At 34.1% G+C, this 13,870-nt stretch overlaps 2 protein-coding genes and 1 long non-coding RNA gene across 11 annotated transcripts; 1 reads left to right on the forward strand and 2 right to left on the reverse strand.

The window, feature by feature from the left end:
- The first annotated feature begins 2,919 nt into the window (after nt 1-2,919).
- LOC110929861 lies at nt 2,920-5,789 on the forward strand. Of its 7 annotated transcripts, none has more exons than XR_002587454.2 (6): nt 2,940-3,377; nt 4,414-4,509; nt 4,594-4,697; nt 4,826-4,982; nt 5,061-5,122; nt 5,318-5,747. XR_002587454.2 is itself a non-coding variant. In XM_035988358.1 (3 exons), the coding sequence occupies exons 1-3, from the start codon at nt 3,347-3,349 to the stop codon at nt 4,862-4,864; spliced, it is 339 nt and encodes a 112-aa protein (XP_035844251.1). In that variant the 5' UTR covers nt 2,920-3,346; the 3' UTR covers nt 4,865-5,789. The 7 variants fall into 7 exon arrangements, 1 of the variants encoding a protein (XP_035844251.1); XR_002587457.2 differs by having other exon boundaries at nt 2,942-3,377; nt 4,429-4,509; nt 5,077-5,122; XR_002587456.2 differs by having other exon boundaries at nt 2,942-3,348; nt 4,429-4,509.
- A 1,064-nt stretch (nt 5,790-6,853) lies between these two features.
- LOC110929862 (calmodulin-binding receptor kinase CaMRLK) lies at nt 6,854-10,142 on the reverse strand. Its single transcript, XM_035988359.1, has 5 exons — nt 10,020-10,142; nt 9,846-9,934; nt 9,534-9,764; nt 9,209-9,431; nt 6,854-7,181 (listed from the first exon to the last, which is right to left on the reverse strand). Exons 3-5 carry the CDS (start codon nt 9,609-9,611, stop codon nt 7,150-7,152), a joined length of 333 nt encoding a protein of 110 aa, XP_035844252.1. The 5' UTR covers nt 9,612-9,764; nt 9,846-9,934; nt 10,020-10,142; the 3' UTR covers nt 6,854-7,149.
- Nucleotides 10,143-10,408: 266 nt separating this feature from the next.
- Nucleotides 10,409-12,801, reverse strand: LOC118490604. 3 transcript variants are annotated; one of them, XR_004889525.1, is made up of 6 exons: nt 12,346-12,801; nt 11,459-11,549; nt 11,264-11,338; nt 11,053-11,148; nt 10,630-10,769; nt 10,409-10,544 (listed from the first exon to the last, which is right to left on the reverse strand). It is a non-coding gene; the product is annotated as an uncharacterized LOC118490604 (long non-coding RNA). The 3 variants fall into 3 exon arrangements; XR_004889524.1 differs by lacking the exon at nt 11,264-11,338 and having other exon boundaries at nt 10,630-10,801; nt 12,346-12,800; XR_004889523.1 differs by lacking the exon at nt 11,264-11,338 and having other exon boundaries at nt 12,346-12,792.
- Nucleotides 12,802-13,870: the final 1,069 nt, after the last annotated feature.

The raw sequence follows: 13,870 nt of genomic DNA on the forward strand, positions 1-13,870 counted from the left end.
TAATAAAAATATTATATATTTATGACTAGTTACGTTTCGACGCTCGTTACGGACCTACGCGCGTTACGGACGACTTCGATTAAATAACAAAAATATTATATATCTCCAACTAGTAACGGATTCGATGCGCGTTACGAACGACTTCGACTAAAAAATATTATATAATAACGGCTCGTTACGGACTCGACGCGTGTTACGGACGACTTCGACTAAATAATAAAAATATTATATATTTACGACTAGTTACGGATTCGACGCGCGTTACGGACGTACACTCGTTACGGATGGCTTAGATTAAATAAGAAAAGTATTATATATTTACGAGTAGTTACGTTTCGACACTTGTTACGGACCTGTGCGCGATAAGGACGACTTCGACTAAAAAAATAAAAATATTATATAGTGGTTGAGGGTGCTGGTGAGTGGAACAGAGGACACGGGTTCGACCCCGCCTCCCGTGTTTTCGTTGCACTTCTGTTTTTCCTTTTAAAACCCAATATATGAAAATCATAGTGTATGTATAAGTTTAATAAGAGATGCAGTCTAACACCAAAAAACATCAGCTGACTAGTGGTGAAGGGTTGTAGCTGTGCATACCTTTTTTTTTTCTTTTTTTTTTTTGTAATAAACAGGTATATGAAACAGCACAGCAATTGCATAAGTTAATTAAAAAGCAGTTTAGTTATGAGTTAGACACATAGCCCAGTGGTAGGACTGTGTGCACACGACACCGAAGTTGCAGGTTCGATTCCGGACAGACCCAGTTTTTGTGTTTTATTTTTAGTTCAATTCCTTTTCAATTATAACTTACATAATTAACAGTTTATATTTTTTTATTTCATTTCCTTTCTATAATAAAACCATAAACATTTAATAATAACACAAATAATTAACAATTTGTTATCAAAATATTATATAATTATGGTTCGTTACGACTAGTAACGTTTCGACGTTCCTTCTGGACCTACGCGCGTTACGGACGACTTCGACGAAAAAATAAAAATATTATATAATTACGGCTCGTTACGGACTCGACGCGCGTTACGGACACGACTTCGACTAAATAATAAAAGTATTATATATTTACGACTAGCTAGTTACGGATTCGACGCGCGTTACGGACCTACGCTCGTTACGGACGACCTCGACTAAATAATAAAAATATTATATATTTACGACTAGTTACGTTTCGACGCTCGTTACGAACATACGATCGTTACGGACGACTCGAATGATAAAATGAAAATATTATATAATTACGGCTCTTACGGATTCGACGCGCGTTACGGACCTAGGCTCGTTACGGACGACATCGACTAAATAATAAAAATATTATATATTTACGACTAGTTACGTTTCAACGCTGGTTACGGACCTACGCGCGTTACGTACAACTTCGACTAAATAATAAAAATATTATATATCTCCGACTAGTTACAGATTCGACGCGTGTTACGGACCTACGCTCGTTACGGACGACTTCGACTAAATAGAGTAAATTGCTAAAATCGTCCCTGACGTTTGTTCACATTTGGTAGATCCATCCAAAAAATGTGTTTTTCTCATATGAACCACTGAGGTTTCAAAAAAAGTTGCTAAATCCATCCAAAATGACTAATACTCTAACAATACTAAGTTGATAGAGGGGTAATTTTGTCATTCTTTTAATTTATTTAATTTACCCATTTTTTTAACAGGTTATTACACGCCCCCACCCTTTTATGGTTTGGCTTGTATTTTAACTAGAAAAATAAGGTAAAAAGAGAACAAGTCAGATCGGTCAAGTGGGTTGAAAACGTTCAGAGTGTATTATCAGTGCATATAACCTCATATAAAGCTGTAACTTCTTGCTGTAGTTGATAAGAGCATTCACATCCATTCCACCATTTTTTTCACCCTAAATTACACTAAAATACACTACATTTTCTCTCTCCTTTTCAATTAAATAATATATTTTTATACCTTTATCATTATCTTTTCTCTCTTCTTCACTCACAACCACTTTCAAAATATATTAAAAAATTATAGGGTGTGAACAGTGACTTTTCAAATATACAGATGAACAGTAACATTTTCTCTCTCCTCTACTCACAACCACTTTTTATACTCTTCATATTATAAAAACTCCACTCACACAATTTAGTGGAATGGATGTGAATGCTCTAATAAAGCTTACTAGTATACGACATGTTGTGCAGCGCTGGCCAGCTGTACCAACAGCAGCAAATAAGACAGAACGAACATCGAGTTTAGATCAGTCAAGTGGGTTTATATGCGTTCAGAGTGTGAGTGTAGATCGGTCAAGCGGGTTGTTTATATGCTTCCAGTAGTTGATAATAAAGCTTACCAGACTACGACATGTTGTGCAGTGTTGGCCAGCTGTACCAACAGCAGCAAACAAGACAGAACGAACGAGTTAGGGGCTCAGATGATAAAAAAAATACTTTTTGAGCTAAAAGGGTAAAAGTGATATAATCACAGGGGCCAAAATCGTAATTTATTCTATTATAATAATTTATTTTTTCAAACTTTTATATATAACATAATATGTACACATATATATATATATATCTATACTATATATAATATACATATTGAAAGGGAAACTTAGGTCATTTGCCACTTCCCTTAAAATTCATTTAATGCATAATGTACACTCATTATGTACATTAATAGATATAAAGCTTTTGGTCCAACTGATGTCGTAGCCCAGTGGTTGCAATGGAGGTGGGAAGGTTTACCACCTTGTAGGTTCCTGCTCGGAAGTGCTCAGGTTCGAATCCCACTTCTTTCTAGCTTTGGTCATCTATAGCCCTGACCGAGATGCTGTTAAGAAAAAAAAAAACCTCAGCCATAAAACACACCACATGGATACTAATCCCAAATATCTCATCCACCGTCCACTCAAATCACAATCAGACGGCTATCATCTCCCTTCCCACAAGTTTCTAATTTTCAAAAGCTCACAGAAACCTTACTCTCAATTCTCTCTCTCAATGTTCTTCGTCTCTACACAATGATGTTTTGGAGGCTAAAATCTATTTCATTGCATCCAAATTTTGAAATTCCGGTCCTCATCCCAAACTTTCAATATCCCGCCTTCTTTACATTTGCAAGGAGAGAACCAAAGTAAAAATGTTAGTTAGAGATAGGACCTGATCGGCGGCTAGGGTTTCGAGGTTATTTTCTCAGGCCACGACAAGGTAATATTAGGGATGTGTGTGAAGGGCTGATACATGGGCGGCTATAAGGTTCGGACCACCCGATAGGTTCAGTTCCCAAATGGTGCATTTGCAAGAAAGTTACCACGAAGCTGCTTCATCCTAAAGTTCCCAAATTATGGCACATGTCAAATCCTATTTCAATTCGTAATTTCAGTAATTTCTCCGTTATTATTCAATCCATAACGGCGTAATTTTTTTTTCAATTTATTGAAATGTATGCACTCGGTACGATTAAGGTGATATGTGTTCGGTACGGAATGATTTTGTTAATGTCTTCATGATCTGTAAATTGTTTAATTTGGGGTTTCAGGGTTGTGGATAACTTAAATGAAATATGAATTTGTGTTTTCGCCCAATATATTAGTTAGTGATTTGTTATTTTCTTATTTTTTTACTAACACGGCTAATCTTATTTGTTTTAGTTTTTGATGAAATTTGTGTAAAGATGATGATTTCCGGATGATTGGAACTAGGGATGAGCACATCGTTCCCGGTACCGAACCGGTACCAGTACCGAAATTACCGAACCGGGTACTTTTTCGGTACCGGTACCCACTTTTGGGGATTTTCGGTACCGGTTCGGTACCGGACGCTACCGAGCTCATCCCTAGTTTGGAACTTTCAGTTAATGAACTCTAGAGGGAATGTGAGACTTATATTTTAGTTGTTTGTGTTTTAACTTGAAAAAAAATTCATGCTCTAGACTTTCTTTGTATGAGCCAAGTGCAATTCATAATCTTGCTGTTTATGTTGTTAAAATTTCTTCAGTATAACTAATATGAGTTATATGAATTTGGTTGTGTATCTGTGATTCCTGTTCTGTAATTGCAGGGTGAAACTTAATGATTAATCTAAGCTTTTAATATTTTGTTGTTATTTCATGGGTGGTGAATCAATACATGATGGTTGAAGTGTAAGTGTAAGGGCGATTGTTAGCGATTAAGGAGTCAATTTATGTGACTTTTTTTCTTGTTTTACCAAAGGCAAAGGCTAATGATTAAGGAGTCACTTTGTGTGACTTTTTTTTTTTTTGCTTTACCAATGGCTTGCTTCCGGTTTAGCTTTGATATTAGATGGTGAATATAGGATAGAGAGTGGCTAAAACGACCGTCGTATATTGTATTGTAAGATTTGGTGAGCATTTAATTCTAAAAGAAGCAAACTAGCCTTTAATTCTAAATCAATTTAGTTTTGGGATGATCAGGAACCAAAGATGGGCAGACAATGATTGTACGAGAAGGTGACAAAGTGTGTGCTTTCAGATGTCGATTGGTGGATACAATAGGTGAGGACTACCAGTTTACATTAAATTTATTGAATTTTAAAAGGAACAATATATATTCACTATCTCTTTTCATTGCCTACTTAGCTACTCATTTGCGTGAAAGATGGAGTGCAAACCAAAACGCCAACAAAAAGAAGAGCCTATTGGGGAACTCCAAAGACACCAGTGAGGATGATTCAGTCTCTGAGGTTTGTTTAACTTTATGGTTATGAATGTTCTATATATAATATATCTATGTATTTGGTTGAACCTTTGTTTGTTTGTCTTTAATTTTGCAACACACAATTTATTAATATATTCTTTGTTTTAATATCAGATCAAGCATTTTATCGAAAGCTCAGTTGCGTCTAGCTAAGCTGGATCAGTTAAGCCAAGCAGCCAGAACAGGGGTTGAAGTGCGTATTAAGAAGGAATGTGCATAGCTAGGGACAAAAGTGGAATTGCGCGTATTTTAGCCGCGGATCTGGTATAAGGTAATTAACCAGTTACTTTGTTTAGTTTTGTGTCGAACCCATATTTTAAATTTTGAATTTGATTGTTTTTGATTGAAGGTTTTGGTTCGATTAGGAACTATGTAAAAACAGGTTAGGCTCCTCGATTACATTGGCAGGAGGTACGTCATATATGGGTTTACGTATGATAAATGAGAATGGGAATAGGTTTTAAAAGCTGCCACCCACCTAAGTGTCGTTATTTTAACTTGATTGCTTTGTATTTCATTGTTTCTTGTTTATATATCTTAGTGGCTGCAAATGATCTCTTTATTTATTTATTTATTTTTTTTTTTTTGCTGATTTTGATTGTACAGAATGAAAATGGGCTGCAAGTGAGTGATAAGTCGATTACTGAGACTGTACTTGGAAGAAGCTCTCTTCGTTTGCACGAGTGGGGACGTGATCCGATTAGTTCTAGTAGCACAATGGGTGCTACTAAAAAATCAAAGCTTCTTGCTTACGAAGAGCCGTGGATGCTTATGATGAGCTAGTGGAAGAACTTGGAAACGTGAAAGGTAAATGTGCAATTACGGAACAAGCGTTGATTGAGAATAATGTCATGCCTCGTCCATCACGCACACTAGAACAATCTCAATGTGATGCATTAGAGGGTGTTGAAAACATTGATGAGTGAAAGCGATTTAGTAGATTCTATAACTCGTTAGTAACATATAAACACTTTTAGTTTTGTTTGTTTTAGTATTTAATTTTCTATAACTACCACTTTTATTTGGTTGTTTGTAAGATTGATGTTTATTAGTTTAATTAAGAATCTTAATTTGTTCACGAATGTTTCTATATTGCTTTGGTATTTGTTTGTAAATATTGAATATTTTTATCTACATATAGTGTGGTTAATTTCTACAATTTAAATTATATTTACCAACACATCATTGTTTTTTTCAACACAAATTAAGATCAATATCTACACATTTTCAATATTTACCTACACATAATATTACTTTTACCTACAAATAAGATTACTTTTACCTACACATATATTCATGCCACGTCAACTGCCACGTCGGATGCCACGTCAACTGCCACGTCGGATGTCACGTCAACTGCCACGTCAGATTCCATGTCAGTTGCCACGTCAGATGTTTTCTAAACAAATTGTTGTACTTTTAACCACATATATGTGTAGGTATGGCTTGCTATATGCCTACACTAGGTTATACACCCGTGAGCTTCACGGGTTATGGGTTGTATTAAAAAAATCTAATCTATAAAAGTTTTTTTTGTATGATTTATAACTTGATATCTCTTCATGCTAAGACCCATGTTTGGCAAACCTTACAAAAAAGAAAAAAATAAAAAAACAGAAATTGAATTATTTAGGAAATTTACTTCAATATGACAATAAGTAATAGAAATTACAATACTATTAATTCTCTACAAAATACCTACTTAATTTAAGATGGACACGGATCCGAATGAATATGGATCGGACCTAACAGGAGTTTGTCCTGAATCATCAACAGTCATGGTGTTTCTAAATTCATGATTACTTGCAGAACTTCAAGGAGATTTTGGTCGGTCTTAAGGATCAAGTCCTACATAGCTAAAATATTAAGTTTTTTAGTTAACCCTGTTTTGAAGAAAAACTTTCTATAGTAAGATCCCAGTGTCACATGGGTTAATCAAAGTAAATTATATAATATTTAACCGTGTTGAAATAACCACGTAATTAAATTGTGTGTATACTTTAATTTGGTTCTCATATGTCTTTCAACATGTGAGATTACCACTAAAAATATATACCTAAATATTAGGCATTACTATTGTTGTCATACCAACACAATAAGAATAAGGTTTGTACTTAAAAGAGTTACTATGAGCTCATCTAAAAGTAAACCAACCAGACATAAGCAAATGTGCTACAGATCCAACTTAGAAGGCATCTCTTAAATAGTCAGTTGACATAACAAATGTGCTACACGGGTCTACATAATGTCAAATATTTAAGATGATAAGTTACTTATAATATTTCGAAATGAAACAAATATTGCATTTCTCTTATGCTTCTCTCGGTTGATGCTTGAGATAGGTATATGTATGAAAGAGCTATCTGTTCTTTGTTATACCACTTGGTGAAAAAGTACACCAACAATTAGTAACTGCAAGAAGTCTCTACCTCCATTGGTTAGTGGCGTTGCCACATGACATGATGGTTTACTGTAGAAAAGTTTGATAATAAACGTCACGGTAGTCAATAACCAAGTTATTATGCCAATAAAATGACTACATATGTAAAGTTACACAAAAACAATAGAAACATGCAAGGCTACACATCCAACCCATGGTTTATAAAATGTTAAACTCTAAAATCATCTTGAACAAATTATATGACACCATAAGAAAACAAAAGCTTATTAAAATGAAGCAGCAAGTTTAGGCAGTTTTTCTTTCAAGACGTTTTGCTTCACAAAACCCAAAGGATGAAACTAATTAGCAAATCAAATGTTTATATTTAAAATGTTGAATTTATTTCGATAGATTTGAAAATATGTTACAACTATGACCATTTTAATAATGATCCATATATGTAAAATATGAGATTACAAACATTCAATACTGAGATCTATACTATATAATAAAAGAAACCATTTATGGGACACATGTCATTTATTGGAGCCATCTATTTTTTAGCCTATTAAAATTAAATAATTATTTATGAGATAACGATGAGATATCCATTTAATATATATAATTATTAAAAATATTGATAATAAAAAGAGTCATGTTACATTATATTATTATTTAATATATATTTATTTTAAATAAAATATTATATATTTTTTAAATATGTTTTATAAAAAAAAAGAATATGACTTAAGATGTAATTTTAAGGAGAGAAAAATTATTATTATTTAATAGGAGACAAAATGCAGGAAATCAAAATCTAAAGTTAATTAGAACTCAACTCGTGTATTACACGAGCTTTTTTAAAGATATAACTTTTTATTATTTACTATATAAAATTACATTTATTCAACCCGTGTAACACACGGGGTTTTTTAAAAATATAACTTTTTTTATTATTTACTATACAAAATTACATTTATCCAACCCGTGTAAAATTATATTTACCCAACCCGTGTAATACATGAGGTATTTAAAAATATAACTTTTTTTATTATTTGATATATAAATTCAACCCGTGTAATACATCGGGTTTTTTTAAAGATATAACTTTTTTTATAAATTACTATACAAAATTACATTTATCCAACCCGTGTAATAAATGAGGTTTTTAAAAATATAACTTTTTATTATTTGATATATAAAATTAGATTTATTCAACCCGTACAATACACGGGGTTTTATAAATATATAAATAATTTATTATTTGGTATTTTTTCATTATTTGATGTATAAAATTATATTTATTCAACATGTACAACAATACACGAGGTTTTTAAAGATATATTATTTTATTATTTCGTATATAAATTTACATTTATTCAGCCCGTGTAATACACGGGGTTCTAATCTAGTAATAATCTAAAGCAATAATTTAGCTTGTTATATAACTAAATTCAAATATTCAAATTGGTATCTAAAACTCAATTTCATGTGGGGTGGGGGGTGGGGGTGGGGGTGGGGGGGGTTCTAGTTTCATACCCGTCACAATCCAGGTTTTTCAAAATAATAAAACTAATTTTAATAATTAAATCGTTCTTAAAAAAGTTACTATTGAAAACCCATAACTATCAAAAGTCTGTTACTCGGCAATAAAAGCCCAGAACATTCATAACACATGAGAGAAGGTAATTTGAATGTGTGATCTAAAAGGACTATTTTGTGACTTAAAAAAGTCAAGATCAAGCTATTTCATTGCAGCAACAATTCATTTTGACTATAAAAAACAACATATTCAAGCAAACGCCACAATATAAAAGAACATAATCATAATCTTGTTTATTCTTACGAGCTAGGCCCAAATAAGGCCCCAGGCCCATCAAATCGCCATGAGTGCACCTCACACCTTTAATAACTATGATAGATAATAAATATAAAAAATAGAAATCTTCAAACTGTAATCTAAATTACCTACAAAAACGTTATGTTTCAACTTATAACTCATGAAAAGACTAATACTTTGACAAAAGATGAAGCAAGAAAACACCAAAAGTGACAGAATTAACCTGTTCTTGGGATGGTAAATCTTTAGAGGAAACACATGAAAAGAAGTAACTCACCTGCAATGCAGTAACCAGATATAGGCAGCAAATTTGGATGATTAAGCTTTGAAAGCTCTTCAAACATACAAACAGCCTCATCATGACTCATCCCTCTAGCTCTCTCCAACACCTTCACTGCCATGTGGATATCACCTGGCAGTACAGCTCGGTAAACGGGCCCACACCTCCCTTCTGCCAGCAAGGACTCTTTCCCAAACTCGAACGTGGCACCCATCAAATCCTTAAAAGTAAAACTCATTAACGACTTTTCAAATCCTTAAATGTATGCTAATAAACTTAATAAAAAAAATCAGAATAATTCCACAATTTAAGTTGCTAGTACCTCTAGTTCATGAAACTTGGACTGAATTTTCAACTGATTTTGAAGCTTCTTTTGCTTTAATCTGCTTTCTTTAACCATGCAAAGACGACGCGTTCTGAGTTCCAGTTGTATTTTGCTCCATAAATGGATTCTATCAAGAGCACTTGAAGCTTGTTTAGTAAGCTCATCAGCCTCGATTAATGCTGGAAATTTTGCGGCCCCTTGCACAGAATTTATCGGTTTTTTTTTTGCCTAAATTTGATTATATACAAACATAAATCATTAAAATTGAAATATCCAAAACAGATTCACCATTGCTTTCTTTGGTTGTACCTTTTTTTTCTAGATGTAAGATCCTTCTGAGTAGCAGCCGTATCACCAAGGTTGAAAGGTTGGACCGACTCAAGAAAGCTTTAGTTTATCTGAAATAGAATAAATAGATCTTAACCCTTTTGTTCAAGCTCTCAACCTCTTAATCAATAGCAGTCATTCGTTTAGTGACCGCACCCTGCTGTGAAAGCCTGTGTGATCCGATAGCCATAGTGACCGAAAGAAGCGTAGGCAGAGCAATCGGAATTCCACCAATAAGCAACACCAAAAGATTGTCAATCCCGGATTTGTACTCTTTATGTTGGATCGGGAACATAACGATAATCTCAACAGCCATTCCAACAGCAATGGAGCAGATACAGAAGTTTCCAATTGCGGTTAGAACTTTTTGGAAGTTTCCCACTTGGTTTGTGCTGTCCACAAGATGTGCAGCCTTTCAGAAAAGGTGTGGACACCAGTAGCGATGACAACGGCTTCAAGTTCACCTTGCTTGCAAGTTGAACCGAAGAACACTTCATCGAATGGGTTCTTGGTGACCGGTAGAGATTCTCCCATAAGCGCAGCTTGGTCGAACTTTAAGGCATCACCTTCAAGAAGACGCGCATGAGCAGGAGGAACGATATCACCAAGTTTGATACTGATGATATCTCCGAGAGCCAGTATAGCAGCTTCTTGTTCACTCCATCCGCCATCCCTCAAAACCTGAATACAATCATACAAATTATGAGTTAACATTGGCGACTCTGCATATCGACATTTTCAAATTGAATGACTGAAGTTAAGATACCTTTTGTCAGCAAGATGAGCAGTACTAACCCATTTCTCTTTGTAAACAGTAACCCTCAAGATCTGGATATCTGAACCCCCATCACTGAACTCTATGGTATGAACGATGCGCAGTCTCTTGTGGCAACCTTTAACCGAACACTAACCCATGAAACAGTGAGACAAAGAAGTGCCTTAGACAATCAATTTAAAAAGAAAATGTTATTTTATGTCAAATTGTGAATCTGCCAAACACCGTATATAATATATATACAATCCAGTTTTCAGTTTGGTTTTGTTTGTAAAACTTTAATTCGAAAATCAAACAAAAAACAAATGATGAAATTCGGTTTCGGATCCAAACCATATTGAGAGCCCTAAACCGAATACAATTTAAATCCAGATACAATAAAGAAGTAAAACAACAAAGGGCCTTCAAACTCACTTCGGTTTCGGATCCCAACCATATTAAGGGCCTTCAGACTCACTGCGGTCTCCTTAATTGACTTGCGGACCAAATCCTTCAGTATATACCGTGAACCTGAAACCAATAAAAAAGTAAAACAACAAAGATTTCAAGTTCTATGATTGTTCTGCTAATGAGAGACTGGAGGGCCAGAATTGAGACTTAAGGAAGGTTAAATTCCGGTGACCACCATGTCTATAAACCACCATCGGAGCTTTGCCAAAACCACCGTAGAACCGCAACTGAGAGCGAAATCAGAACGGATCTGGGAATCACAACCCAGATCCGATTCAAATAACATATAACAGAGATGGTAAAAAGAAAGATCAAAACAAAAACAAAAAAATCAGTAGAAAGATCAAAACAACCAACATTTAAAAGATACCTTAAGCTTTAGTATACATCGACCTAGAGCTGGCCAGATCTTCCTCCACCATATCAAGACACAAAAACGCAACCCAGATCTTCCACCAAGTCTGGAAAATCACAACCCAGATCCGATTCAAATAACATATAACAGAGATGGTAAAAAGAATTAAAAAAAAAAGATTTCCAGTGTTTAATATAGATAGATTGTTAAAGCATCATGTCCAAAACTCAATTTGATCCTAATAAGCCAGTAATGACATATATAAAAAGCCAGTTTTAAATGATTTGTAACAAATAACCATATAACAGAGCACATATTACTACAATAAATTAAATCAGTAATATAAAAAAGACTCTTGGGAGCAGAAATAATAATAATAATAATAATTCAAGTTTACCTTCTCAATCCTCACGAGTGCTTACCATGTAAGCCTAAAAATTCAGCCGACACCGTTTTTTAAATCTCCTTCACACCATAACTTGTAATTATCACAACCCTAACTAACTAAAAATGTATGAGCCGCAACTAAGTCATTTCTTCTTCTACGCTGCTACAATTCACCAAACCTTAAAAATCTACCAAACGTCACCCACAATTTGTCATACGCTACACTATAACCCTAATATCATTTCAGTTAATATATATTTTAACGAATGAAGGTGAAAGCAAAAAAGCGAATGGCAATCGGTTATGCACTTGAATCAATTCATACAAGAGGTGGATTGAATAGAATTATGGAGAGGTGTGTATGAAGATCTAAATTAGGGTTTTTAACCCTGAATAGTTTGAGCGGCAATTGGCATAGGGTTTGATGGAGAAACACCCAACTACTTATACAAAACAAATATCGAGTTAACGGGAAGAATTTGGCCAACATACCTTACAATAATTGACTGACATACCTTATTTTCATGAGCCAGATAGAGAGTGATTGCCTTCAAATCAACAACTTTGATGTTATGATGCATTCGGTGCTTCAGTTTCCAAAGAATGATGGGATTTCAGGTCGAAAATCCTTCAAGATCTGACTAATTTTGCCGTCAATAATTTTAGGGTTTCTCTGGCAGAAGATGAAGAAGAGAGAATAGTGAACGAAACTAAAGTTGATAGTGAGAAAATAGGGTAATGGGTGTCTTGGATGAGCAAAGGAATTCAAAAATTGAATGCAGAGATCTGCCGCCCAAAAATTCGTTTGGCCGCCCAAAAGCTTTATTAGGTTTATAAAAAAAAAAGAAAAAAAAGCAGGAATTGACATGTAGATGTAGATGAAGGCAAAAGTTGCCAAGTAGGAAAGAGAGTAAAGGAATTGCTTGTGGTGTTGACACCTAAGCAAAAATCACTTTGCTTTATTATAGTAGGAAGATATAACTTATGTGTGGGTAATGACTTATATCCACAGTCATGAGACTACACATCATTACACTTATTTTATATGTAGGTAAAGACAACTGATAACACATTATATGCTTTTTCCCACATATACTTTGTGTTGGTAAAGAACCAAATTTCTTGTAGTGTTAGGTTTTCGGGAGGGTGGGGGGTGGGGGGTTTAGGTTTTTGGGGGGTGGGGGGTTAGGCTTTTGGTGGGAGGGTGAATTTAGGTTTTTGGGGTGTGGGGGTGGGGGGGGGGTTTAGGTTTTTGGGGGGTGTCGGTGGGGGGTGGGTTAAGTGGTTAGGCTTTCCGTATTAGTGCACATGTACAGTACAACAATTTTTTTTTTTTTTTTTTGAAAATTTTTTCCATACATAAAAAGTGGCGATTTTTCTTTAAAAAATTGTAAAAAAAAATTGGTATTTTTTTAGGTTTTTTTAGTTAGTTTTTTGGTTTTCTCATTTAAACTAGTTTTCTCATGATCCATCCCCTATATATATATATATATATATATATATATATATATATATATAATAAGTGTGTATGTTTAAAAAAAATTTCTTTAGACAACAGCTACGGATATATACTAGTATTGTATTTTCAATTCCAGTTGTATTTGTAATAGATATAGATGCATAATATAAAATAGAGTAAAGGTCGCAATGTTCGACGATTTTGATCAATATGCTTGTTGTGTGATTGCTTGCATTTAAATATTATCTTGTGATATTAATATGTGGTGAATGTTCAAAATCCAGATGGATAACGAAGGGAATCAAGGAAACCAGAATAATAATAATAATAACAATAATAATAATAATAATAATAATAATAATAATAATAATAATAATAATGGAAACCAAGTAGATAACAGTGCCATCCAACACATAGTGGCACAAGGGATTATAGATGCGATGCCATATATTATCAAAACGATTAAGGAAGCGGATAATAAAAGTAATAATGGCAGTAAACGACCTACTGAACCAAAACACATCGTAAACAATGGACCAATACTTCAAGTGCCCATTCCCAAAAGAAGAAGAACCGTGTCT

This window comes from Helianthus annuus, chromosome 3 (genome assembly GCF_002127325.2).
Source record: "Helianthus annuus cultivar XRQ/B chromosome 3, HanXRQr2.0-SUNRISE, whole genome shotgun sequence".
Lineage (NCBI taxonomy): Eukaryota > Viridiplantae > Streptophyta > Magnoliopsida > Asterales > Asteraceae > Helianthus > Helianthus annuus.

Bases quoted from the DNA above. Each gene is read 5' to 3' on its own strand.
- LOC110929861 (XM_035988358.1), top strand. From the start codon at position 3,347: ATGTCAAATCCTATTTCAATTCGTAATTTCA. The intron at 3,378-4,428 runs GTAATTTCTCCG...TGGGATGATCAG, and splicing joins TATTTCAATTCGTAATTTCA to GAACCAAAGATGGGCAGACA. The intron at 4,698-4,825 runs GTTTGTTTAACT...TTTTAATATCAG, and splicing joins AGGATGATTCAGTCTCTGAG to ATCAAGCATTTTATCGAAAG.
- LOC110929862 (XM_035988359.1), bottom strand. From the start codon at position 9,611: ATGGTTAAAGAAAGCAGATTAAAGCAAAAGAAGCTTCAAAATCAGTTG. The intron at 9,432-9,533 runs GTACTAGCAACT...TTTACTTTTAAG, and splicing joins CCAAGTTTCATGAACTAGAG to GATTTGATGGGTGCCACGTT. The intron at 7,182-9,208 runs GTGAGTTACTTC...ACTTTTCTACAG, and splicing joins ATCTGGTTACTGCATTGCAG to TAAACCATCATGTCATGTGG.